This window comes from Maniola hyperantus, chromosome 6, assembly GCF_902806685.2.
Source record: "Maniola hyperantus chromosome 6, iAphHyp1.2, whole genome shotgun sequence".
NCBI lineage: Eukaryota > Metazoa > Arthropoda > Insecta > Lepidoptera > Nymphalidae > Maniola > Maniola hyperantus.
Genome location: NC_048541.1, coordinates 12,405,442 through 12,433,266, shown reverse-complemented (window position 1 = coordinate 12,433,266; position 27,825 = coordinate 12,405,442). Strand labels below are relative to the sequence as shown.

The following is a 27,825-nucleotide window of genomic DNA, read 5'->3' as shown; positions in this document are numbered from 1 at the left end:
TTGTCTTGGCACGGCAGCGCAGCGTCATTAGTATGATATGAGTGGGCAAAAACTGCGCGCGAACTATTGATCTGCAACTTGAATGTACAACACTTGCAACAGAATAATTATTTATTAAAATACCAAATCATACAATAATAACGAAAAGTATCGGCTATTAAATATTCTCCTGCTTTTGTTAGCCACTTGCACAATTGCGGAAAATCGGAACAAATATGCACAGCAACGAAAAGCTCTTCAACATCAAATGCGCAAGTCCGAGTAACTTCATTCAATCCACGCCTCAAGTCATCTTTACTCGTTTTAGCACTGTGCTTTTATGAAAGCTCACATTTTAATGTACAAAAGATTTAAACTATTGTTATCTATGTATCAGCACGTTTTCCGCACGGCTAACCAGTTTTTCACATTTTCTTATTGCGAGGTGTAGCAAATTTTCAGTGACAATGAATTTAATAAAAACAATGTGCATCGGATGAAGGGGGTTGTTGTTTAATTATGATATTAATGATTAAAAGTGAGTGAGACAGAAAATGGGAAATGACGCACAAGTAGAGATACCAACGCACACGAATGAGCAGGACATAGTTCGCACAAAGGAATCGTGTATTGTGAACAGGACTATTAAAACTTTAAATTACAAGGTGCATAATGGTTAACAATTCTTAAACCGACTGTAAAATCATAATTTTAACTGATTGTTTTATTTCTTCAGGGACTGCTATGGTCATGTTCTCTAAGAAGGATATGTTTAAGTGCCCTATGGCTTCCACTAGGTGCTTTAGTATTTTGTTATGTGACAGCATCTATATTCCAGGCAGATGATATCCATGAAACACACTGTAGGGTAAGTTATTCAGTAGCCATGTTGAAAAAATTATCACTACCTCCAAAAAGCTAACATAAAGTTGCTCGAATGTTACGTAAATCAATTTGTTATAATTTTTTTCATAGGTTTATAATGTAGTTCCGTCAATAAGTGCAATTACGGGGATCAGCCCACAAAGATATGTTTGGAGAATATGCATTGCTTACCACCTAGGACCAAGATTGTTAATAGGTTCTTTATATTACAACTACCATAGAGAGCGCACTTCTTATATCTTCGAAGATAAGGCAAGTTTATAGACACCGATCTGAAATTATATAAAAGACCATTGATATGTTTTAAATCATATATTTTTTCAGGTACGTAATTTAGCTATAAAATTAGGGGAAGCTTGTTACTGGTTGAACTTGATAGAGTTACTTGCACTAACAGGAGTTACTTATGTTTCGAATAGAGAAAATTATTGTAAGTGTAACTATTTTCATCATTATTATCTTAGATATTTAAACAAGTAAATACGTGGCCTAGCGGTCAAGTCGTCGAGCGCGATCCCAGGAGACACTGGTTCGAATCCTGCCGGTTCCGCAATTTTTGATATGTACTTCGAAATTTCCTTGACGTCTAGGTAAAACACTATCATAAAAATTATAAAAAGTAAATACGATAAGCATAACAGTTTTAAATCGTAAATATCTCAAGGGTTAGATACTTGGACTGAACTACTGTCCTATGGAAAAATGTTTATTTCACTCCAGACGTTATATTATTCATATTTAAAGATAATAAGTATACTTAATTTGGTCTATTATAGTTCTAGGCCTGTGTTCTACAACGTGTAGATCGTCATGCTTTAAATCATTTACAAGATATTCCTACACATACCTAAGATAAGGTGGTAGAATAAGTATACGACAATTATTTAGATCAGTTACAGAAACCACAGATAGGACCACAGTAGCTTCAGCAAAATTTCTAAAGAGATAGGTAGTCATGTAGTTCCTTATTTTGGGAGTTATTTTTAACTGCTATTTAAATGTGTGTTCTTTTATTTTTAGTCGTGCACGAGAAGATATTCATAATATTTATGGTGGCATCGCTTCTTCATATGCTGTGCCGCGCGCGTGTTGGCTGCCTTGCCAGCGATGTGGTGGAGCCAGTGAGGACAAATAAGTTCGTGTGGATATTGTTCTTCGTAGCCATCGTCGCTACTATTGGCCTTATTGTCTTCTTTCTAAGACATAGACTGCTTTGTCGACCACTTGGTAAGTTCTTTACGCGTCTCAATTTATTAATTCAATCAACAAGTCTGAAATTTTTCCTAAGTTCTTGTAAATTTCATTCCAACTAAAACGTTATTGTAGCAGGGCTAAAAGTTTGGAACTTTAACATGAGTAAAAAAATTTCAACTAGAACAACAAAATTTCTCTTGTTATCAAAGTTCCGAACCTATAGACAAATATTTGCTTAAAAATTATATAAATAAATCCTTTGAAACCGCAGTGTATTATCAACTAATGTATTTCCAAACTAAGCTTAAGATAAATATTAGTTCTCATGACAAAACTTTTATTTCAGCGTTTACGTGGTTTTCGATTTGCGAGTACATCCTCGCGACCGCAAACATGGCATTCCATGCGCTCATTGTCCAGGACCTCCCTGTACATGAGCTACAAGTCGTTTGCCCTACAAGCAAGACCAACTAATATGTTATGTTTCTCTGATAGCTCTTTAGTGATCGCAGAATCATCGACCTTTTTTATTCCATTCCAAAAACATACATAATACCCCTATTTTCAAAGACGTTATGTAATTAAAAATACACGTTCTATAATAAATATTTTATAGGTAAATGACCAAACTTGTAAAACTTGTACATTTAGTTATGGAATAAGGTGATTATTGGGGCCGATTCTCTTGTACACAATCTCTAAACTAAACTAAATTAAGAGGTCTAAATCTAGTGCTAACCTTTTCCGCAGGCAATATTATGAAAGGGATAGCAATAGATTTAGACGTGCCATTTAAGTTTAGTTTAGAGATTGTGTACAACTGAATTAGCCACATTGAGTCCTTTTGTTCCCCCGTGAAATTTAAGGCTGCAGCCGTGGTTTTCCATCTCCTTTTGTTTTTGGCTACTGCTTTGAAATGGAATCGTGGAATTCATCAGGAATGAAGCCTTGCCTATAGGAAACATGACATCAACTCCCGGTACACCTACTAGAAAATTGCGCTGAGGTGATTGCGATGGGTCGGGCATATTTTACAAAGAGAGGAGAGAAACACTACTCAAATGGCATTCCAATGGCAAAACGTCGATTGAAGAAGACCGACCAACCAAATCCTAAAAGTAGTCCATTGAAGACCTTAAAAGAATGGAACTCTAGGGACATATCGAGGTAGTAGGTTTAGGATTGGTCCAATCGAACACAAAATCATTTTTCGACAAAAATATTTTGATTCACAGTTAAGTTAAACGTCGTTATGTTTGTGGAATTCGTAAACTTGAAAAATGTTGACTGTATATAGGAAATATTGTAATCTCTACGCTCGTCTATAGCATATTAAAATATTAGCCAAACAAGCAAAAATATCCCTGGTACCTATACCTAGTGTACCTCTTAGGTACTCTTTCGCTATATCTTGTACCTAATAGGTAATGTGACAATATTTTCTGCGCTGCTGCCTGCTACGAGTTATGACATTGATTTGCCTTCGTCATAAAGTTTGGCGCAAGAAAAACTTTAAATTGACCATAAGTCACTAAAGTCTAGGTATACTTTAAAAATGCGTGGTTTCATGAAAATAAACTGTACTGTTTATCTTACCATGTGCCATCTACTGCCGCCGATTCTTGCTTATTAATATAATCTTAAGATAATTTTTATTTTGACGGCCAATGTACCTAATGTGTAAGTATTATTATCTTAGGGCTTTCAATAGTTTAATACCTACACATAATAATTAAACGCGTGAACTTGTAAGTTTTGATATAATAATTTTAATTGTTTTTAAATTAGATAATAACGATAAGGTAAGAAATTTATTAAAAATTAAAATTATTAATAACCCATAGCGCCTTGATCATCCCTCTTTTTCACTAACATTTTAATTATTATAAAAGTTACAGTATACTATTTACAAATCGGACTAACTTAGCCCCCTAATAATAAAACTATGGACATTTTAAACACACTTTTACTATAATATATCTACCAAGGTATTGATAAAGAGAAGTGGGAGAAAAATCTTTTTTTTTTTATCGCCAACTTAATTTAATTTATAATTACATTCAATTAAATTAAAATATAATATTATGTTTAAAATGTTTTACTAATAGGTACCTACGTAATTTTACTGCCAATGGTTTAAGTTAGCCATGTTTGTTAAAAGTATACTGAGAGTTTAACAATAATTAGAAGCTTATTAGAACGAGCGAAAAAGGTGGATGTTCAAGGTAATACCCTTAAGTAACAAGCAGAGTAGGTTTTTGTCTTATAAAAGTGAGCGCACTTTCATACCGATGTATTAAATTTGATGCCATTGTAATTTTAACCAAACGGAAGTTGTCAAAAGTTGTAGACCTAAGTATTTATTAGGTATACCTTAAACTTTTAATAATGTTACATACCTACATATGTATAACTTTCTTTATTTATGCTTCCAAGTTAGGATTCAATTGTTATAAGTAAATTAAGTAGGTATACTAGGCAATTTTTTTGGAGCAATAAGTACCTAGTGTACATTTGTTAATTATTATAAAACGTTATACCTACACATTTGATAGAAATTTAAATCTAAATTGCTTAAAAACTTTATTAGTTAACTACTTGTTTAATAATGTCAACAAAAAGTGATAGAATTTAGTGTAGTACTTACCTACCAGACTATTATAATTATTGACGCTTGACTATATAAATATTTATTTTATAGATACCCTTTAACTGCCCTTAACATAAGTAATATTATTCTTATATATTTTTATATAATTTGCGTGGATTTACTCTGTTTTGTCATAGGTATGTCAATACTAGATTCAATCAAATTCATTTAGGTATATCTGTTAATAACCAATAATACCGACTGCATTTCGGCGTTGAATATAAAATACAGTATATATACAATGTATAAGTATATTTATATATTTATGCAACTTGTATCAATTACTCCGACATTCTTGTGCTTTTAAAGGGAAGTTCCTACCTAACTCGAACGATCTATGTTGGTCATAACTCTAGGTACCTAACTACTTACATTTTAATAACAGGCCTTAAGAACTATCTATACTATATTATTATTATTGAGCACTGTTGTGTGTGTTGTAACTTTACACTTTAAATTGTTTATTCTCAATTAAAATATAAAATGTGTATCTATTAAAATTTTACTGTTTTAATATAAATAATGATAGGCTTTATTTAGATTTTTTATCAAATCGTTATGGACCATCGATGCAATCGATATTCTCAATGCATGAGACTACCTATGACTAAGGGTATGGAAACATATCGTATCTGTTTAATGAAATTTGTATGCATTCTGTCTATTCTCAAAGTAAACACCGAATAACTTTGAGCACTTACCTATCTATTTATTCTTTGTTATAGGTATATTATAACAATATTTTAACAGTATCTACATAGTCTCTTACTACAATAGAATTTGTTAACGAAATAAATTAATTGAACAAGTAATTCATTTTGGTCGTTTTATTATCAAAACAACAATTAAATAATAAGTATGTACTGTACCTAGGTATGTACTGAGTAGGTACAGAGAGATCAACTCAAGTAGTAGGATTATCTAAGTAGCAGCAAATTGCACAATATGCACAATGATTTGGAAAAGTCAGAAAAATCTTGATAACTAATTAAATATTGTCTAAATTGGTTCTAGTTGGTAGTTAATAGCCTATTTTTCTAGTACTTCTTCCGAATATTTTAGTTTCTTTTTCTTATTATAAGTAAATGCCTACCTAAATGCTCCAAGAATCTAAATTATAAAAGTTACTTGTTTATACAAGTGTGCATGTATTGATTAAAATTTTGTATTCTGATGAGCGACATCTAGTGTCAGTTTTCAATTATATTACGAGTCCAATAGAGGGCATTAGTAGTTTTGACAGTTACTAATAGAACAACGTTCGCTTTCTGTCGTAACAAAGATGGCGGCAAACGGGAGCTACGCAGGTAGAAATTTGTCAGTGTGCGTTGTATACATGCACAAAATTTCACGTTTGACCACTCTGGACACGCACACTAATAAAGAAAACCGGGTGCGCGCGGGGCAAGGGGAGTAACATCCATGAAGTTGTGTCAGCATATGCGCAAACGAGGTGCGCATTCGTCGCGTGCGTTGTCGGGATTCTTTGTGCCATTCTTCGCATACCAATAAGAGTATATTCTTTAAATTCACTGTTTAATTAACATCTAATCAAAATTCGTCCCTTCACTACACCTTTGGACTTCGAAATAGGTAAGTAAAAAATATTATTTAAGTGATTTTCATACAATTTACACGAGATTTTGGTGATTTTTATTGGGGAATGTCAACAATGCGAGCGCGATCCTGCAATATTTTACATAGTTGTCGCGTTTGCTTCGCTTCGACTTCCGGTCGTTTGGGTGTCGGCATTTCGCGATGTAAACATTATCTAGTTTTAGGTTTTGGACGTTTATGAAAGCTAGTAGGGCATGAAGTGTGCTCAAGGTGTTTTTGTGTTGTTAAATTTGCTTCAGTGTGCTTGCTGAGATGGCGCAATTTTCGAAAGACGCGGTATGGTATAGTGCGCCCGTGATACACTTCAGTCGTGTTGGTGGCTGTTTGCGATTTGACGTATTCCGCGCGCGGGGATGACACTTGTCAGCTTAATTTATGAAATGTCAAACATTTTACGTGTAATGTGCAAGTGAACTGTGAACGGTAAACAAATTAATAGTGATATTGATGCAGTGATTTTTAAAAAGGGTGACATGGACTGTTATTACTCCAAGTTTTATCCAAGGCGTGAGTATCTATCACAAGTTAGCAAAGATAAACAAACAAATTCCTTAAATATTTTCGCAAATTCCTAAGTCATGCCGAGTATTACTTCATAATAAATGAAGATTTTATCTTTCTTATAATAATTATTATGCTAAAATTAAATTTTTCATTGGCTGATTAGCTAGCAGCACTAGAATACAACTAAAACAAGTCGTAAAAAATATCATGAAAACAGTTAAGAGTTTCTAAATATTAAATTTATTTCAAACAATGGAATATAAAGTTTTCTTCTAATTTAAAAAAGAATTAAGCTGTGTCCTGAAGTTGTTTATAAGATTTTTAATTTAAGTTCTTTTGTTTTAAGTTGACAATTAAGTAATTTATAAAACAAAATTTATTTATTTAGTAAGCAGTTAGGTATCGAAGAAATTGATGATTAAAAACTTAGTAATTATTTCATCAAATTTATTATTGAACGCGGCATATATTTTCAAATTTCGCAAAATTTTGCCGTATAAAAATCAGTGATAACTATAATAATTTTTGGGCCACCGGGCGTTTTTAAACTCTGTAATTTTTTTATCAAATCGAATTACAATTACTTACCGTGTTTTTTTCATAAGATTCAAAGCAACATTTTAAGTGGAAAATAGTTGTACTGTACGAGGTGGGAAAGTGCTAAAAAGTTATATTATTATCGAACGATTAAAAACAGTTTGTTATTTCAATAACGGAAACTGTTAACGGGTTCAAACTGATTTTAAAATAATTTATTAACTTACGTAAGTTTTGTAAACGCCCCAGAAGTACTTAGGTGTCTAGTTAACTAACTATTTTTTTACTTCTAATATTTTTTGATTTAATAACATGGAATGTTAAACAATTGCTCACTTTTTATCACAGTGCCACAGTGGCACCGATTCTACGCACAACCTAATTTTAGAGTATTCGCACCCTCTTCTTACTATTGTAATATGAAAAGGACAGAAGCAGTTTGACATTTCTAAATTTAATTTTTAGATGGTAAAACCCGTGATTTTAGCACGCACTCGCAAACCTACTGTTTAAATTTGTATTGTGCAATAAAATTTAGAGTCTTTAAATGTGAAAGTCATGTTCCGTTCCTCTTTTAGCATTAGTAAAAAGAAAAGGATGCAGTTACTCTAAATTTAGTTTAGAGAGAGACTAGAGAATCGGGATAACTAATCAATTTGTGAATGGTCTTTAATACCTATTTACCTATTTTAAAAATAAAACTCTTATAAATATTTTATGATTAATTATATATTAATTGTTGCACATTTTCCGTATGTGTGAGTGGGACATTACAACTTACAACTGTTTGTCAAAGATTAATTATTGACAAAATCTTTGAGTTGACCAGGTAAAAACTAAAGCACACTAGTAGACAAGATTGCATATTTGCATTTTTATTTATAACAAATAGGTAGGTAATAAGCGTCGATGTATAATGAGTATTAACAAACTGTGTTTAATAGATATGCAACTATTTTCTACGAAGTTAAAAATATGAGTTGCACACACCTAGCATAATTCGCGTACCTATTCAAGAATAAACATTTGAAAACATTATGTAGGTATGTTATTTATCACTTTTTATTCATTTTCATTAATTTTACACGTTACACATATTAAACAGAACACAGGAGCACGACTTTTGAAATTTTTTCTTCAATTTGCCAATCATAGACTAAAAATCACAGACGAATAATAGTTTATTTTGCCTGGCTTCACGGCTCTGGGTTCATGCACTTATAATTTATATTTTACCGCAAATGGTTGTTTATTTTTGTACGTATGCGTTACTTTTTTAACCATAGTGAACTAAATAATAACTATTAACATTTTTAGTAACAAGCTTAGCTTATTACTTAAAAAAATTAAATACGCGCGGGAGTTTTGAAAATTATTTGGCAAAATGTATTTTATCTTAGTTATTTATACCCAAAGTTAATTTGCCATGGAATAAAAATAGGTGCCTAGGCATGCCTAGGTTTATAATACAGTTAAAATCTGTTATAACAACATTGAAGGGACCACGATTATTAGGTCGCACAAGCCTCTACAAATAACCGGCCCCCCAATTGTGTAAGAATAACCATTTCATGGCTATCGCAATCGTCAAGAATTCTGCCCTGTGATTGGGTGTGAAAAAATGTAAACAGCGAATCAACCAATCAAAGGGCAGAATTTCTTGACGATTGCGATAGCCATGAAATGGTTATTCTTACACAATTGGGGGGCAGGACTTATATTTTGGTCATTATAACCAATATTTCATACTCATTATAAAATGTGTCATTTTAAACAGTTTTGACTGTAGTTACCTAGGTAATTAGTTGATTAATTTTCAAATTAACCTTAACCAAGAAGTTAAACTTGAAAATTGATTAGGTATCTAGTTATTTAAGTTAATGCTAGCTATACGTAAATCTGTTATTTAGGGAAAACGGACGAAAAAGAGGTCCCTTTCCGGTCCAAAAAATAGATGCCGATTTAACGCAAACTTGAAAAGTTACATTAGACGTAGCCTCGGATGCCCAATAGCCAATAGCTATACCTAGTCGAAAGATAAATAATCCATACTTCCATACTAATATTATAAAAGCGAAAGTTTGTCTGTCTGTCTGCTAGCTTTTCACGGTCCATCCGTTCAACCAATTTTAATAAAATTTGGTACAGAGATAGCTTGCATCCCGGGGAAGGACATATAGGCTAGTTTTTTACCCCCGAAAATCAAAGAGTTCCCACGAGATTTTTAAAAACCTAAATCCACGTGGACGAAGTCACGGGCATCATCCAGTACCTATATTATTATGTAGGTACTTAATTGAAAACTAATTAATAATAATTATAATCTGGTCAATTTCCGAAGCATCGTTACAGTGAAGTGCGTCCAAATATCACTAGACTTACGGGGCTTTACTTTCGTCTCCTGTCGCGTGTCGGTTGCGCGAATGGGTGCCAAGAGTTATTTTGGTGAATACGCCCGATGTTTTTATTGCGACGCGACGGGGACGCGAGCGACAAGCAATAAGACGTGTAAACTGCTGACACTCCAAGCCCTCACGCGACGTCGCACCTAATGGCCGATCTAAGAGCGGTTACGCACTCATCCGATCCGAATCCCCGAAAATACGGATATAAAAACTCAGACCGAATTCGGATATTGCTTACGCACTAATCCGATCTTTGACCCAAATCCAAGCTTCCCAACCCAAATTTGAATCCGAGGCACATCCGAGGTATTCTCGCGGATCGGAGAGAAATCGGATGACGGAAGTCGGATTTAGTGCGTAAGCTACCAATAGTTCTATCACTACTTCGGAACGTATTTTTCGGATCGGATGAGTGCGTAACGGCTCTAACGCGATTTATCACGTTTCCGTCGCTCGGATATTGAATCCAGTTGGATTTATTTTTGTGCAAATTAACCTAGAACAGAGAACCTTAATGTCGTTTTGTAATTCAATCTTCTTCGTCGTCTTGGCTTAGGTACTCAGTCCAAGCACGTTGCCGGAATTAAACCAGAGTCCTATTCTACTCATTCACATTGAAATCATATACAGGTGCAGGTGTTTAGCTTCAAGTCGTTGCTCACCAACTTTTTTCTAGTACCTACCCACTAGTTTTTAGCTCAAATCGTTCGGTCGGACAAGTGCCTTACAATCCTTTTATAGACAGGTACCGTAAACTACCGTATAGTAAAGGATACATAGCTATATTGTAGCGCCGTCGTGTGAGGTTACGCTACCTGCTCTTATTGACCGGCCAGATTCCCCTAATCCCCGAACAAACTCCCCGACCACGAATCAAAGCCATTACCTACTTGTCACGCATTACGAGGTAGGTATCTAATAATAGCTTATTGTCGGACTTTTCGACACAAGTTCTGTTGTAGCAGTCAGTATATGACCTAGTCACATACGCGGTATGATTATTACTTTGGACCCCGAAAGAAAATGCCTTAAAAAGTAGGAGCAGGTAGATTATTATTGTTAAACGTCATTTGATTGCATCAGCTATCTAATTGATTACAAAAACCGGCCAAGTGCGAGTCGGATTTGGAAGGATACGTCATCGTCATTATTTTGTTGCTTAAATGATCTCCAAATGTAATCTATTAAAAGTTCGTGATCGTAAATAATGTTTCGGATTTTTCTCTTTACTTGTGCTTTGCTTCTTGCCTTTTTAACCGACTTAAAAAATGAGGAGGTTCTCAATTTGTTGGCTTTTTTTTAAATTCTAGAAGTAGGTACGGTATGTAGGTCTATAGATTCTGATTTCTTTTTGAGTGTCAAAATATGCGCCATAAACGGCCGTATTTAAATGCGTTGATTTAGAGGTTTCATTTTTTCACAGCTCCAAGCGATTGTAGACCTTAGAATTTAAATTATTTTCAACTTTTTACCTCTGCGCGTTCCTCAGAAAAAGGTCGTGACAGTCAGACAGACAACAAAGTGGTCCTATAAGAGTGTGAAGAGTTCCTTGTTTCCTTTGGAGGTACGGAACCGTTAACATTGTGCAGTAAAGTAATTGTTCTAGTAAAATTGTTTTGAATTTTTTTTGCAGCGGCCGCTGCGCTGGAGATACGATTGCGATAACTATCCAGTATCCAGTAGCCTCGCTCTATTCTCGGACTCCTATTTGTGGAGTACACGGTGAACCCGACGCTTACACTAGAAAATAAACCGTAAAGCTGTAAGGGTAGAGCATGATTCAGCTTTAAAGTAAAGTTGTCTTATCCAACCTTATAAAACGCTCAACGTGTTTAAGCGAAAGGACCCACTCCCTGCCTCTTATTTATCTTAATTTTACTTTCTAAAGACATAGCAAATGGGGATTATGGAGTGCGAAATTGGTGTCATATGAAATTATTGCCAACACGTCCGAGGAGTTAACGTTAGCAGCTTATGAATAATATAAGCACGTGTATGTACTTGTTATAATTTGACGTTTGTATTAAAAAAGCTGATACTTACAACTGAACCTAAAGCATTTTTGTGCCCTACCGGTATGATAAAGTGTGTAGTGTTAATATTTTGATGTCAATAGAAACAAAATACTCGAACGAATCAAAACATCAACTATAGAAGCTACTTGAATTGAACAATTAAATAACAAATCAGATAAAGAGATAGTAATTATCAAGCAGCAGTTACAGCTCTCTAGCTCTGACTGTCCGACTCCAGACCTTGGAACCTATGCTTGGAACGTGCTTGGAACTCGCATTTTTTATTAAGTTTTATTTGAAGCATTATTAAATGTATCAACCTGAAACTCTGTTTACACATACTAGGTATCTACTATGTATTGTTCATAGTAAGTGTACTTAAATACGAAATAGATATCATCATCATCATCATCATGATCAACTCATCGCCGGCCCAGTAACACACGGCATGGGTCTCCTCTCAGAATGAGACGAGTTTAGGCCATAGTTCGCTAAGCTGACCAAGTATACATTGGCAGACTTCACACACCTATGACAACATTATGGAGAACTGTGAGGCATGCAGGTTTCCTCCAAGTGCTTAAAACGCACATGCATGACTCCGACAAAATTAGAGGAGCGTACAGGATCGAAACTCCGATCTCCCGAATAGCAGGCGAACATTTTAACCACTAGGCTATCACTGCTCTATAAACAGGTGCTATAGGAACTCACTAATAGGAAATCAAATTGAATAAACTGTTTGGCTCCTAGTAGGTGAGGTGCTATAAAAGCAAAATTGGATGAAGTTTTGTTATAATTTTCGCGATTGAGCACACTGCGCTTATTGCAATTTGCAGGTAGCTCAATATGAAGCTTACTTTGAGTTCACTTGTTGAACTATCGTTGTGCTTAGTTGGAATTGTTCGCTCCCTCTGCGCCGTTCTTGGCAATTTAATTAAACTTGTTATTTGTGCGTTTTATTTCACAATCGGCTCGCTCGCTTTGATTGTCCGTTGGCTTGTGAGCGAACCCACTCTTTTGTCTTAGGTAGGTACAAGTATAAGGCTGCCTGTCCACTGGTGCGGAGAAGAGAGGAGCCGAGCGGAGCTGTGCAAATATTAACCAATAGAATTGCATAAAACTCCTGCTCCGCTTATCCTGGACAAGGATTTGCGGACTAGTTTATAAATACATTTTAACGCGGAGCGGGGAAACGGAGCGCGTATGCAGGAAAAACACAAAACACAGTCCGCAACTCCGCTCCGCATTAGTTTCTCGGTTCGCTCCGCTACCTAGCCCCGAATCTATGGACAGATACAGTTCGCAACTCCGCTCCGCTCCGCTCCGCTCCGCTACCTAGCTCCGCACTACTGGTCAGGCACGCCTTACATAGGTATCTAGATTTGCTAGCTTCTAACTAACTCTTTGAGCTATCATTACACAGAGGGTAGATGAGTGGACTATAATTGTACCTATCTAAAAAAGAAGTAGAACTGGACGACAAGGGCAACGGTTCAGACTTCAGAGCTTATATTTTATTAAAAGCATTTATTTAATGGGACGTGGACGAGAAATTTCTGTAACGAGTGTGACTACCTAATCATTATCTATGCTTTTAAGCCTTAGAATTTCTAGTGGTTAAGACCTTCTATTCAGGAGGTCTCCTATATCATTATCCTTTTAAATACCAAAATTTTGTCTCAATCATCCAAACTTAAGTATAGTATGCGACAGCTACCCTCACGCCCCCACGCTAATCCAGGCACCATCTAGTCTAAAAATATAAAAAGAAAAGGTGACTGACTGACTGACTGACTGACTGACTGATCTATCAACGCACAGCTTAAACGACTGGACGGATCGGGCTGAAATTTGGCATGCAGATAGCTATTATGACGTAGGCGTCCGCTAAGAAAGGATTTTTGAAAATTCAACCCCTAAGGGGGTGAAATGGGGGTTCGAAATTTGTGTAGTCCACGCGGATGAAGTCGCGAGCATACGCTAGTATTACATAAAATGAGCATAAAATAGCATAACAAGGTAAAAAACTTAGGGCTTTCTGAAATTCAGCATAGCATATCAGTTTTAAAATAGTCGGGCAATACTATTAACCTACCGTTACGAGATAAACTTTACAGGCGGTAAGTAAGTACCTAGGTAGGTATTTTGGTCCGTTACATTGCTTTATTTTTTATAGATATTGCTTAGTAATTGACGTCTACCATTATTAGTATAATATAATTGAACTGTTTGGCATTCTCTTCCGCAAACCTCTGGAGCATAGTTTCAAATACTTAGGTAAATACTAATGTTAATGTAACAATGTTCCTGATCAGATATCTACTCTTATAAAATCGAAGATAATTATTTTTATTTACTTAAAATAAATTGACCAAGTTGCATGAAATTCAGCAGCTCACAAGATGGTGAAAAATAGATAAGATATAAAAAGAAAAGTCCAATTCATCGGACAGAGTCATCAACGACTAACCCAAACCCAAGCCCAAACCCTTAACAACCTAGAAAGTTGAAAAGGGAATGCCGAGTGGGGAAGCACACATGAAACTATTATGGCATCAACAGTAGGTATTGGTAAAAATATGGATTAAAAAAAAGAGATGGTTGAAACCATCTACAAATTATTTTTTATTATTTATTTTCCATAGGATCGATTTTCAAATTTTACAAACGCGCATTGGTGCTACCATAGAATGGGTGTTTCATAATTTTTAGTTTTTAGGGTAGGTTAGATTCATGTAAATATTTTATTTTATTCAATGCTTGTTTAATTTGTGTGTAATTTTAATTAATTTTGTAAAAACTATCAACTTTACTGAATAGAGAACAAAGTCAGTTAACAATTTACACATTGGTACCTACTTTATAACTCCTTCCCACCTCCAAAAATTTACATAAAAACTCTGTCGCGCTGCTCTACAAACCGACATAGTTTTCCTAACACTAAAAAAGAGTATAAAAGATAAAAGTTGTTTCGTCTATTTTTCAGCACAATACACTAACTTGTAAGCGATACTAAAATTTTAGAATCCCATTTGAAGTAAGTAAAAGTAGGTGTCTTGGAGATCGGATTTTTTGTTCATGAACACAATGTACCTATACTGCAGGTTTTGAGTTTTTTTGTAAAAAGAATTTTAAGGAAAAGTTGCTGAATTTTAACAGCGTCGTTTTCTTCGCTGTTTGGGCTTTTTGCCACAATATTGGTGGTAGGATTACCTTAAAACCTTAGATCTATGTATGTGCTATGTACCTATTTACAATAAAATATAGGTTACGTAAAGTGGTACATACCTACTCACGAGCAAGCTTCATATCATAGCAATACTCGATGTTACTTCCACACAAAATCACACGTGGAGTCATGGCATAAATCTATTAGATACGGCTACGGAAAACAAACGGTAAAAAACTATAAACATTATTGTGAAAAATGAGCTCCTACTGCTCAATGATTGTATCAGTCTGTTGGTCAGTCTACTGTTGAACATAGATAGCCTTCAGGTATTAGTAAAGAATAGAGATGATCAACCCATCGCCGGCTCACTACTTAGCACGGGTCTTACCCCAGAATAGTCCACCACGGTGGCCAACGGCCACGGTTAACCATATAAGTCTACCACGGTGGCCAAGTGCAGATTGGCATACTTTACACATCTTTGAGAATATGGAGAATTCTCAAGCATGCAGGTTTCCTTACGATGTTTTTCTGTACTGTTGAAACCAGTATCGAACTCCCGATCTCCCAAGTAGGAGGCGGACGTCTTAATCACTAGGCTATCATAGCTACTGAGAGGAGGGCCTTACTCTATAAAAAGCCGACGTGCAGCGATGGGTTGATCATGATGATTATGATCATAATTAAAATTAGTAAAGAATAGAGATGATTACCTACTATTGTGCTTACATTCGATACCATAGGTTGCAAATACCTCGTGTGTGGTATTTAATAACAATTACTGCGTCGCTGTAATTATCGAGATACTAAATTTGAATTCTGTCCTGTGGTAAATGGCGGACGACGGCGGCTAATATATTGATTTTGAACCCAATACCCGTGAAGCATTAAATATTGTATGTCCTCATTTTGAGTCTAGTGATTAAATTATTAATTCGCATTTAATTGTTAAATGGGCTTGTAACTCTTCTTAACACACTTATGTTATATGGCGGAAAAATTCAGCCTTTAGTTTAATTAATTTCCTGGACTATTATGGTTACCTATCTTTCAGACTCTACTGAAATATAATAGACTGTAATCTATGTCGAGCCCAGTACAATTAAATCGGGTGCAAAGGCACTACCTATCCATTAAGTAATCTACTATTTGATTTTGGCTGAACACAATACATCTAACTCATATTACTTACCTACTTATATTGTATCTTACTAATTTTATTTAATCTGTAGGTATACCTATGTCCACATTACTTTTAGTAGGTAACCTTAGGACTAATAGCGACCGCCCTGTGTCCTTTGTCTGAAAAATCCAGCCTTAGATATTCCTTGTCTACATTATAAAAGAGCCTCTGCGCTTTGAGTTTTCTGGATCGGGTTTGGGCTGGGGTTGATGAGTCAGTCAGTGAGTTACTTTAGTCTATTAGGACTAGGACTAATACTAGTAGTCTACTAGGACTAGGACTAGCAGTCTACTAGGACTAGGACTAGTCGACTAGGACTTTTCTTTTCATTGTTTGAGATTAGAATACATACCTACTCGGATATTAGCATAGCGAAGAGGTTATGCCTAAAGCCATCCTAAACCATTTAACTTTGATCGAACTGACAATGAAATCATGATACGAGTGAAAACGCTAACTCCAGAAGGTCTAAAGCCTGGGTCAAATTGGGTCGCTTATGCATTTCTCCTAGAAACTTTCTGTGATTTGTTTATTTTTTTAAGCAAACTAAGGAAAATGGGCTGTAGCTAGCACACGAGTAGACATCTACTCGTGTGGTAGGTAGTCTATACTCTACCCTAACAGCATAGATCTACCTATCCTAGATCATCCTAAGTACTGAAGGATCATCTAAGATATTAATATTTTATTTACAATTTATTATCATAATATCCGGTATAGAATTTTGGGCACCATTCTTAGCGCCAAAGATTAATGTTGCTCTCCGTTGCTTTGCTACGGAGCGGCTGTCGCGCGATAAATTAAACGCGACTCGTATTAGGAGCGTCATATTAAAGGTTCGTACGCACCTGAGCGGCGCGGCGCGGCGCTTCAGTCCGACTGCAGAACGCTTCACCTCAGGCCGCTCGACGGTGCCTACCGCACTACAACTTCAGTACGCGGCAGCTCGCGTCACTTGCGCGTCACTTCTACACCCGTTCGCGTACGAGCAACAACGTCGCAAGATGAGCGACAGTGAAGAGGATTTGATTATTATTTCTTTGTTGTGCAGAAGAAGAACGAATTATCGAAGAGAAAAAACCGGCCAAGTGCGAGTCAGGCTCGCGCAATGAGGGTTCCGTACTACAGTCGTATGATTTCGATAATTCAAAAACTATGATGCATAAAAATAAATAAAAATCTGTTTTAGAATGTACAGGTGAAGACCTTTCATATGATACCCCACTTGGTATAGTCACTCACTTCGAAAGTTGAAAATACTAATCTAAAATATTAGTTCATGACCACAATTTAATTTTTTTTGTGTGATCTAACCCTAAATTCACGGTTTTCAGATTTTTCCCCAAATGTCAGCTATAAGATCTACCTACCTGCCAAATTTCATGATTCTAGGTCAACGGGAAGTACCTACCCTGTAGGTTTCTTGACAGACAGACGGACAGACAGACAGACAGACAGACAGACAGACAGACAGACAGACAGACAACAAAGTGATCCTATAAGAGTTCCGTTTTTCCTTTTGAGGTACGGAACCCTAAAAAAGAAGAAGAAATGGATTGCTGACATACCAAAGTCACGCCATCAAGAAGGATATCACATTTTGTTTCCTCGCCTTCTTAATGACTCTGTACCATTTCACATTTACTTCAGAATGTCAAAGACAAAATTCTTTATGCGATTGCCTAATAGTTTTTGTGGAAATTACATTAGAAACAATAGGTATACCACACAGGTCGGTAATATAATCCTACAAGAAACCTATGTCCAGCAGTGGACATATCTATCGGTTGATGATGATGATGATGATGATAGTTTTTATGGAAATTATAAAAAAATATTTATGCATATCCATACTTATATTATTATCAACGCAAAAGTGTATTTGTCTGTCTATCTACTAGCTTTTCACGGCTCAACAGCTTAACCGAATTTGATGAAATTTGGTACAAAGTTGAATTACATCCCGGGGAAGGACAGGCTACTTTTTATCCTGGAAAATGAAAGAATTTCCACGGGATTGTTAAAGGCCCATTTATATGAAGTTTGGACCAGAGGTAGCTTGCATTCCGGGAATTGACAGAGGTAGGCAACTTTTTATCCCGGAAAATCAAAGAGTTCACACGGGATTAAAAATCTAAAAAAAAATGCAACTAGATGATGCCTGCGACTTCGTCCGCGTGGATTTAGATTTTTCTATAGGTGAGCACATTTCCGGGAATTACCTACTCGTACCTATATACCTGAGATAGATTATACCCTGTAGGATAAAAGTAGCCTATGTGTGCCTACACATAGGCTAGTTTTATCCCGAAAATCAAAAAGGTTCCACGGGATTTTTAAAAAACCTATATCTACGCGAACGAAGTTGCGGGCATCAGCTAGTCCCTTAGGTTCTGTGGAAATTACATTAGAAAAAGCATTTTCGCAAAATGTCTTTGTTTTATGTGCAATAGAATATATAAAATAGGCAGGTAAACACAGGTACATATTATATCTAAATACCTATATAAAAGAAAAAGGTGACTGACTGACTGATCTATCAACGCACAGCTCAAACTACTTGACGGATCGGGCTGAAATTTGGCATGCTGGCTAGCTAACTAGCTAATATGACGTAGACAACCGCTAAAAAGGGATTTATGAAAATTCAACCCCTAAGGGGGTAAAATAGGGGTTAGAGATTTGTGTAGTCCACGCGGACGACGTCGCGGGCATAAGCTAGTATAATATAAACACAAGTACAACAATAGGTAGGCATATTTCCGAAACTATTAATTCTACCTAGATGAAGTAGGTAGGTATAATATGTACCTACATAATATATTATAGTTATTTAATCAGGATTATTTTTACCATTGATGTTTTCTCATAACGCTCGGAGAGACATTTATACATTTAGACACTGGGAAGGGGGGAAGCCGACATCCTAGGGGTTGGGACCTTTGAGGATATACTTCTAAGAGCATGAGGAACACGTCATGTGTCAAAAATTAAACCTACGTTATTTATTTTGAGGTCTATCTTGCCGATTCTTGCCTGTACTTTAAATACCTAACAAGATGCGCGTGTATCTTATTCGAGCGACGTACGCATACTGAAGCGCCGCGCCGCGCCGCTGGGTATGTCGCACTAGCGTCACTGCACTGCGCGTCGCTTCGGTGCGCTTCAAAATATTCTCTCCAGCCGTGCCGCGCGGCAACGCGCGGTGAAGCGCCGCGCCGCGCCGCTCTAGTGCGATATGCGCCATACAAAATGATAGAAATGATATTTTGAAGCTCTGTGCCGCGACGTGAAGCTCACTGAAGCGCCGCGCCGCGCCGCTCAGATGCGTACGAACCTTAAAACTACCTTTATCCCGCTCTAACTATAGTATAAGTCCAATGTGAGACAAGGATATGAATAGTCACCAAGTAGCAGTGGTATCACGACAGGACTACTTTTTTTGTTATTCCACGTCGGGACTAACGGTTAGCCGTAACTTAGTTACTTTAATGACGACTGTACGTGGACTTTTGTTTATCTATCCATCGTTTGTCTTTAACATGCAGTAGTAGGAAGTTTTGTGGAGTAGTAAAGTACTTTTTGTTGAAACTTTCAACTTTCAGTCGCTACTCGTACCTACCTACTTAGATATAAGATATTACTTCCCTTTTGCTCGCGCCTGTACTTTTTTTCGCGATAATCCTACTAATGTGAAAGTGTGGATGTTTGGATGTTTGTTACTCAATCACGCAAAAACTACAGGACGAATTTAGCTGAAATTTGGAATGGAGATATATTATACCCCGGATTAACACATAGGCTTTTTTATCCCGGAAAATCAAAGAGTTTCTGCGGGATTTTGAAAAACGTAAATCCACGCAGACGAAGTCGCGGGCATCAGCTAGTTACCTATAATAATGATATAGCCTACTACTTAGATGATGCCCGCCACTTTATCCGCGTGGATTTAATATATTTTTCAATCCCGTGAGAAACTCTGAGTTTCCAGGATAAATAGTACCTAATCTTTCCCTGTCTCCAGGATGCAAGCATTTTAGTGATGCTTGCATCCTGGATCCTGCATCTGTACCAAATAGATGATGATTATGGGATGTGTTTCCATCTTAGACTGCAACATCAAAATTATCACCAAAAATTAGATCGCAGAAGCTAACTAGAAAGAAAGAATAAAAAAACCTTTCAGCGATACAATGAAACTTTTTGCTACGACCTACAACCAAGATCTCAATCAAGTATTGTAGGTACTACGATGTAGCGTATAGCGGGTCTTCGAACAACGTTAACCGTTTACGATTACCTATAGATATGTACGTAAATATTTTTTTAAAATAAATAATTAAACTTAACGATGCCTCGTTAAACTAACACGAAAAGAAAATATTTTCCTTCTTATTTAGGTTAAGTATAATATGTAGCAACAAATATGCCAGTGATGCGATCTGACCAGTACTGTACCGCTAGTACAAGTTTGTATCATGGTATGGTATTATGGTATGGTTTTCATGAACTGCGGTATTGTAACGTCAAAGGAAAATGCACCTAAATCTCTTTGCTTAAAAGTTGTAGGTACGTTATTTACTCCTTATTCATTTAGCTTGTGCCCATTATTCTCCGACAGGCTTTCTGCTGATTTTTGTGACACATGAATAGAATGCGCCTCACTAGCATTCGCCACTTCTACATTCTAGCTGGTACCCTCATGCAAATGAATAAGGACCAACCACATCGAATATGATTTCGTCGGCCCATCGTATGGGCAACCTTTTATGAGGTCTGCTGCTTTCCATTCCTTACTTCACCCTGTATGTGAAAGGGGCTCTATAAGATCATTTTACATTCTGTAGTATGCTACAGGTTTGCTAGGGATGCTTGCTGTGAATGTATCGAGAAATTCGGTATCGAATTTCGTTTTGGAAAGATATAAAACTCGTATTAAGGGCACAGATTGCTCGGCTGGCCCTGGCGTACCTATCTGCAATCGGTAAATGGTTACTTTAAGTCTCGATATGCGAAGTATTCCCCGTGGAATGTCACCGTCAATGCACTGTACTTATATGCGCTCGGGCGGACTGAATTTTTTTCTTATCTCCGATGCATTTTCTGCGAGTTTTCATTGCAAGCTACGTGTGCCAAAGAGTTTTACCAAAACGATAGAGCGGCTATTGGTCTACAGTTCTTTTAAATAAAGCAAATTACAAATACTCTAGAAGAATATAAAAGAAGCAGATATTAGGCTACAGTACTTTTAACCGAAGCAAATAATTTACTTTATTGACTGTAGAGAAAATAAAAAATATAATAGATAATAATATTATGTAGGTCGCATTGAAATTCAAACTAATTATTATTTATTTATTTATTTCATTTACTTATTAAAAAAACCGACGAATTGAGTTCCTGCTTCTTTTTTGAAATCGGTTAAAAAAGAGATTCAAAACGAATGTTTGAAAAGCGCGACTACCGAGTATTTATTTATTTTATTATTAGTTCTTCTTGGTGGGAAAAATATATAATACATCAGTGCTTCTGCAGTTATATTACCTACCACAATGGATACATCCAGATACCCTTCGTCCTTGACTATTCAAAAATACTGAAACAATACAATATAAAAATACATTTTTACAATACCCTTTTGGTGTACATTCATTCGATCAGTCGTCACGCACGGGCGGTTAAATAACCTGCCGTCAAATAGCCGCCTTGCTGCATCATACGGCAATGTACGCGCACAAGCGGCATTTTTAATGTACAATTTTGTATGATTAAATATGACCAGCTGGTCTTTTAACCGCCCGTGCGCGCCTGGCCTGAAGCAATATTGAAGGTTGAGCTTGATTGTACTTTTCTTCCTTCTGTCCTTATCGTTTAATATCTTTGACAAGATCGCAAACGCAGCGTTCCTAGTCAATCCGTCCACCCGGTTGTATCCGAGTAGTTAAACGTATTAACTGTTATGTTGAGATCTTTATAAACTTCTTTTTACTGACAACTTGTAGCAGATGTCCGCAAAGTCGTTTATTTACTTTCATATGAAACTTTAGGTAAACATAAGAGGTATGAGTGTTCTATAAATCATTCCAAAATAAGATGTGGTAAATGAGGATTTTTGTCCTATATTTTATAAGTACTTAGTGCCTACTATCAAGGCTGTGCTACTATTAACTCAAACGTGATTGAAAGTTCGTCTTTCTCCGAATTTTTTTAGTAGATATGGAGGCTGAAAAATACAGTGTTAGCTCTACTCGTATTTCTCGGTTTCCCATACTGTCCAATTAGAAATTACGGAAAATAGGCCAGAACTTCAGCCTCACAACTATGACTTACCAAATTCTGATGCCGGCCATTTGCCATTGAACCGTTGCATTGTTGAGGCTTCAGAAACGATTTTATTACCTCATTAATACCTCATTAATTTTATTATAATGTCCGTAATAAATTATACGATTACCACACACGATTGCCACATTTTTTCATTATCCTCTAATTCTCTCCGGGTGTGGATATTAGCTCGCAGTAATAACCCGGCTCCCGTCATCCATCACGGCGGTGCAATCGTTCCGCTGTCAGTTCTATTCCGGGTCGCTCCATTTTCGCTAATGATCCCCTTGCGATCGCGCGACATCTACAAAATCTTAAGGCCTGTGTGAGGGTGGTAAATTGGGCGGAATAGAAATATACCCGGATACGGAATAATCTACCACCTTACAAAGATTAGAGGAAAAATAATAATTTACTTTACTTGATCTATCTACCTAGTAAAGAATAGAAGCTAGCCGTCGACTCCCTTGTAATGTATATGAGGTGTTATAAATGAAATTTGCTAGATGTTAGGCAAAATTGTTTTTAATGTAACTTTTACCGGGGTCGCTTAATACATAGTGATGGCTAATAATGCTTAGTTATTCTAGCTTAATGCCAAGACTTAATTTAGATACATTAGAATGCCTTAGGTAGATAGTACATAAAATCTATGTTTTAAATTTAAGATGCCATTGGCATGGAATAGACAATGACACAGTAAAATTCATAAAATTGTTTCAAAATAAAAGCTCAGTAGTAAAGACAGGGTTCTTACTGTACACATACACTAAGAAGGTTCACTAAACTGTTCCAGGATACAAACATTTGCTTACTTGTAGGTGCGAAGACTGCAATGTAGCTGGACGGCATCGGCCAAGCTCCAAAACTCAATTTATTTGATTCTTCACAACCGAAATGTTTCATTACAAAGATTTTCACCAAGTCTTATCCATAGAAATTAAGTTGCCAACGTGAATGTGCAAAAGAAATAAATACGGAAAACGAAAGCAAAAAAAAAACGGAAAACCGAAAACTAAAAACGGAAACGCAAACGGAAACCCTGCAACAAAGAAAAACAAGATTATAATTTGTGCTGTGTGAAAATTTCGACACGTGGAATTTTCCCGATCAAACACAACTCACCTATTGAACTCCTGGCCACCAATGGTTTTCAGGAGGCCACCCACAACCCATTATCCTCATTTATTTGGGAAGGTAAAATAACTGGAACTGAAAGGGAAAATCATGAAATTAGGATTTTCTCTAACCAAACCGCCATTTTGTCGAATCCACATTACTTGATTTTTCACTCACCATAATTGATGAAACATTGAAATACGTTAGGATGACTAAATTTATAACTATTGTATTTTCCCAGGCGAAGCCATGGGCGAAAAGAATGAGATTTTCCTGGAACGAAAAAAATTCGTCTTCACATGTTGACTCCAGAAAAATTCTAAATCTCACCAATCGGTGTTGCCAGACGCAACCCGAGTGTGGCCGCTCTCATTTAGTTTGATCATGAAGCCAATTCATTTTTGAATATTTGCGGAACCTAAGGATATATTATAAGAACCGTTTTGTTAATGACTTAACAATAAACAAATGATATTATGGTTTTATTTAATTATTTTGTTTTATTTTTACGACAATTGACAACGAAGCAAACGCCATCTATTGTGGCTCGAATGAACTCTGAACATCGACCCACGCGTAGTTCTGCACCTTGATGCTAGGTGGCACCAACATACTTTGAACAAAATAGATTTTAATTAAAAGCGAGACGCCAGTTAGTAGTTCAAAATTTACAACGTCACAATACTTCCCCTCCTACGAAAAGGTTCAACAGGTTGAACCGCGCTGCCCTCAGCGTCATCCAACAACTACTAACAATTTGCCTGAAACAAACAAACAAAAAAAACACAGAAGTTACGCGTGAACGCACATCTACTACTAACAAGGAAAATTGTCTAACAAAATAAATATACTGAAAACAGTGTAAGGTTTTATACATTATACTTAACTACACAACCCTAACTTCTAAAAAGAATATATACAAAAAAACTTCATGGTGTCTAAGACACTTGAGTGGAAACATCTTGGCATCATTCTTCAGCTGACTGATAGAATGCGTCTAGGCCTACGGTGGTTCACTCTTTTAAACTACCATCGTAATATTTGTTACTCAACAAATACGGAAAATCTGGTTGTGAACGGGTCCATCTGATATGGCAACCGTTCTCTATCCCATTCGGAAAAATAAAACCGAATCAAAATCGGAATATGAGAAAAAAAAAAACGAAATAACTCTCCTAGAAAATAGATCTCGGAACAGAATCGGAAAAATAACAGAAATGATCCATTATCTAGAAGGAAAACGAAAACAAAACACAAAACCCCCCCTTTTCGTTATCCCCAAAGTACGATATTTGCATTTTTACTTTCTCAACCGGTTGGTCTACCACAAGCATTCCAATCATCACATATTCATCCCTACATACATCCACTACATTCATCCTCAACTGAACCATGGTAATGTTACTGTTAATTCAGAACATCACTACACTCATACAAATTCCTAATTGAATATTGATAACTTAAATATTCAAACAGTTTAGACCAAACTAAGTAATGGCAAATATCTACTTCTTAATATCCTTAATATGCCAAGTGCCTATTGGGTGGTTGTCAGCTACTCTAACTAGTTCGTAAACCAAAGGTGACAAAACCTTGACAACCCTGCACTTTTCATACTTAGGTGCCAGCTTAGCTGCGAAAAAATTTGTAGCGTCGCTTTGTGGATAGGTCTTTTTCCACACTATATCCCCAACAGAATAGCTTGCAGACCTACGCCTTAAGTTGTAATGCGTTGCATACTCTGCATGAGCCTGAAACAAATTTCTCCTAACCTGACCAAATATGTCCTCCAAAGTTCCAAACTTTCCTGCGTATTCCTCCCTTGGAATTCCGGCCTCGTACTCCTTATCCGTGTCCTTATAGAAGGAACCATTTAAGACCGGTTCTCTAGCGTGGACAAGGAAGAACGGGGAGAATCCAGTGGATTCATTAACCGCACTGTTTATGGCGAACTGGACCTTGTACAGGTTTTCGTCCCAGGACCTGTGGTTATCTTTCACAAAAGCGGCTACAGCAGTCATAACAACCTTATTGTACCTCTCAACAAGGTTAACTTGCGGAGTGTACAGTGGTGTGTAGTGTAATTTCGGAATATTATAACGCTTAATGAGATTACGGAATTCAGATCCTGTAAATTGGGACCCATTGTCCACAATCACAGTCTCTGGAACACTATGGTTCAAAAATACAAAATTCTCTAGCGCTTTAACAACAGCGGCACCTGTGGCACGCCGTAACGGAAACAACATTGTATATTTCGAAAAACAACACGTCACCACAAAAAGAAATGTAAATCCTGATTTAGACCTAGGCAAAGGTCCGACTAAATCAGCCGAAATGACCTGAAAAGGTCTCTCGCAGACTTTAGGCTTCCCTAGCAGACCTGGAGTGGCTGATGTCGTGTGTTTATACGCAGAGCAAGTATCACAATTCTTAACGTACTCAACCACGTCCTTATACATACCACGCCAAAAATATCTGAGGGATAATCTGCGATGAGTTTTGAACACACCAAAATGACCTGCAGTTGCATCTGCATGGTTTTGTTGCATAATTCTAAGGATGTCGTTCTTGTGGACTACCTCTTTCCAGTCGAACTCACTGAGAAGCTGGTATTTACATTTACTGTAACGATATAGTTTATCGTTCAAAATACAAAAATTCGGAAAATTTGCTGGATTGATTTTACAGCCATTAAATGTTTTGTCATACCAGTCATCTACCAAAACTTGTTGACTAGAGTTATCATTACGATCACCAACTACATCTACGTGTATGAGTCTCGACAAGGTATCCGGAACTACATTATCACAACCCTTCCTATGTTCGATAACAAAATTATACTGTGATAATCTACAACCCCATCTGGCGAGTCGTCCTGAGGGATTTTCTAAATTTAAGAACCACTTTAGGGATGCATGGTCTGTGATAATTGTGACTGGCTTGGAACCAAAATAAGCCTGAAATTTCTCCACTGCAAAAATCACAGCTAGAGCCTCGCGTTCCGTCGCGCTGTAATTCCTTTCGTTTTTATTTAGGCTCCTACTGACATACGCAATGGGATGATCGCAACCATCGGTTTCTTGCGTTAGCATACCGCCAACACCATATGCAGAAGCATCACAATGTATTTTGAATGGTTTTTCAAAATTCGGTACCGCAAGAACAGGTGCGGTTACCAACGCATTCTTCAATGTATTAAATGCTACCTCTGCCTGTTCGCTCCACTCAAATTTAGGTGCGTTCTTTCCTTTACTCGTTAGTCTATTGAGTGGTGCAGCGATGGTTGAAAAATTCCTAATAAAGCGCCTGTACCAAGAACAAGTGCCTAGGAAAATCTTTACCTCCTGTGCAGTTTTTGGGGTCGGAAAGTTCAAAACTGCGGCAACTTTTCCAGGATCTGTGCGTAAACCAAATTCATCCACTATATACCCTAAATATTTCAAAGAGTTTCGAAAAAAAATTACATTTATCAAAATTTATGGATAGTTGAGCCATTTTTAGTTTATCCAGAACTCTGTTTAATAAAATTAAATGGGTTTCAAAATCAGCAGAACAAATAACAATATCATCTATATAACAAAATACTATTCCATTTTCAATATCACTACAAAAATTTTGATTAAATAACTGGTCCATTAACCTCTGCTGTCGTGCTGGTGCACCGCATAGGCCAAACGGCATGACTTTAAATTTGAATAACCCTCTACCAGGAACTGTAAAACTGGTTTTTTCCTGAGAGTCGTTAGCTAACGGAATTTGCCAGAAACTTGAACTTAAATCAATCGATGATAAAAACCTTGCCTCTTTCAAGCTATCTAGAATTTGTGGAATGTACGGTATTGAGTATGAATCCCCCTTTGTCACTGAATTTAATTTCCTGCAATCTAGGCAAAATCTCCAGTCTCCATTTGCCTTTTTCACTAAAATTGCTGGGTTATTCCAAGGGCTTTCACTCGGAGTAACTACGTCCATTTCCAGCATCCTATCTAACTCTTTACTTAAAGCTTCCTTCTTTTCGGGAGAAAGTGGATATTGTTTTATTTTTATTGGCAAGGCATCACCGGTGTCAATAACATGTTCAATTAATTTTGTTCTACCCAATCCAATTTTCTCTGAAGAAATATCTAAAAATTTATTTACTACAGACTGGGCTAATTCTTTCTGTTGAGATGATAAGTTTTCAAAAGAAGTGATGGTATGAATTTGTTTATTATCAATCGCACAAATATTGTAAA

General features: G+C 36.5%; 3 protein-coding genes across 6 annotated transcripts in view; 2 read left to right on the top strand and 1 right to left on the bottom strand.

Annotated features, from left to right (window-relative positions):
* LOC117982729 (tetratricopeptide repeat protein 17) overlaps positions 1 to 8,433 on the bottom strand; it is a 31,504-nt gene extending 23,071 nt beyond the window's left edge. The window contains exon 1 of the mRNA XM_069499096.1: positions 8,357 to 8,433. The gene's annotated coding sequence lies outside the window, so the exon portion shown is untranslated. The remainder of the gene's footprint in view (positions 1 to 8,356) is intronic.
* LOC117983236 (post-GPI attachment to proteins factor 2-like) lies at positions 6 to 5,524 on the top strand. Its single transcript, XM_034969724.2, has 6 exons — positions 6 to 644; positions 716 to 847; positions 955 to 1,116; positions 1,189 to 1,294; positions 1,885 to 2,091; positions 2,405 to 5,524. Exons 1-6 carry the CDS (start codon positions 534 to 536, stop codon positions 2,530 to 2,532), a joined length of 846 nt encoding a protein of 281 aa, XP_034825615.1. The 5' UTR covers positions 6 to 533; the 3' UTR covers positions 2,533 to 5,524.
* Positions 6,127 to 27,825, top strand: part of sd (TEA domain transcription factor 1 homolog scalloped) — a 121,695-nt gene continuing 99,996 nt past the window's right edge. Inside the window, exon 1 of one of the 4 annotated variants that reach the window (XM_069499116.1) lies at positions 6,127 to 6,301. Coding sequence is in view for 1 of the 4 variants with exons in the window: in XM_034969117.2 (XP_034825008.1) it covers positions 6,799 to 6,832 (34 nt within the window). In the remaining 3 variants the exon portion in view is untranslated. Of the gene's footprint in view, positions 6,302 to 6,466; positions 6,833 to 27,825 lie in introns of those variants that run through there. The other 3 variants (XM_034969117.2, XM_034969116.2, XM_034969118.2) reach the window with 3 other exon arrangements.

Excerpts from the sequence above, each read along its gene's own strand:
- LOC117983236 (XM_034969724.2), top strand. The coding sequence starts at position 534 with ATGGGAAATGACGCACAAGTAGAGATACCAACGCACACGAATGAGCAG. Across the intron at positions 645-715 it reads TTAAAACTTTAAATTACAAG|GGACTGCTATGGTCATGTTC; the intron begins GTGCATAATGGT and ends TTATTTCTTCAG. Across the intron at positions 1,117-1,188 it reads CTTATATCTTCGAAGATAAG|GTACGTAATTTAGCTATAAA; the intron begins GCAAGTTTATAG and ends ATATTTTTTCAG.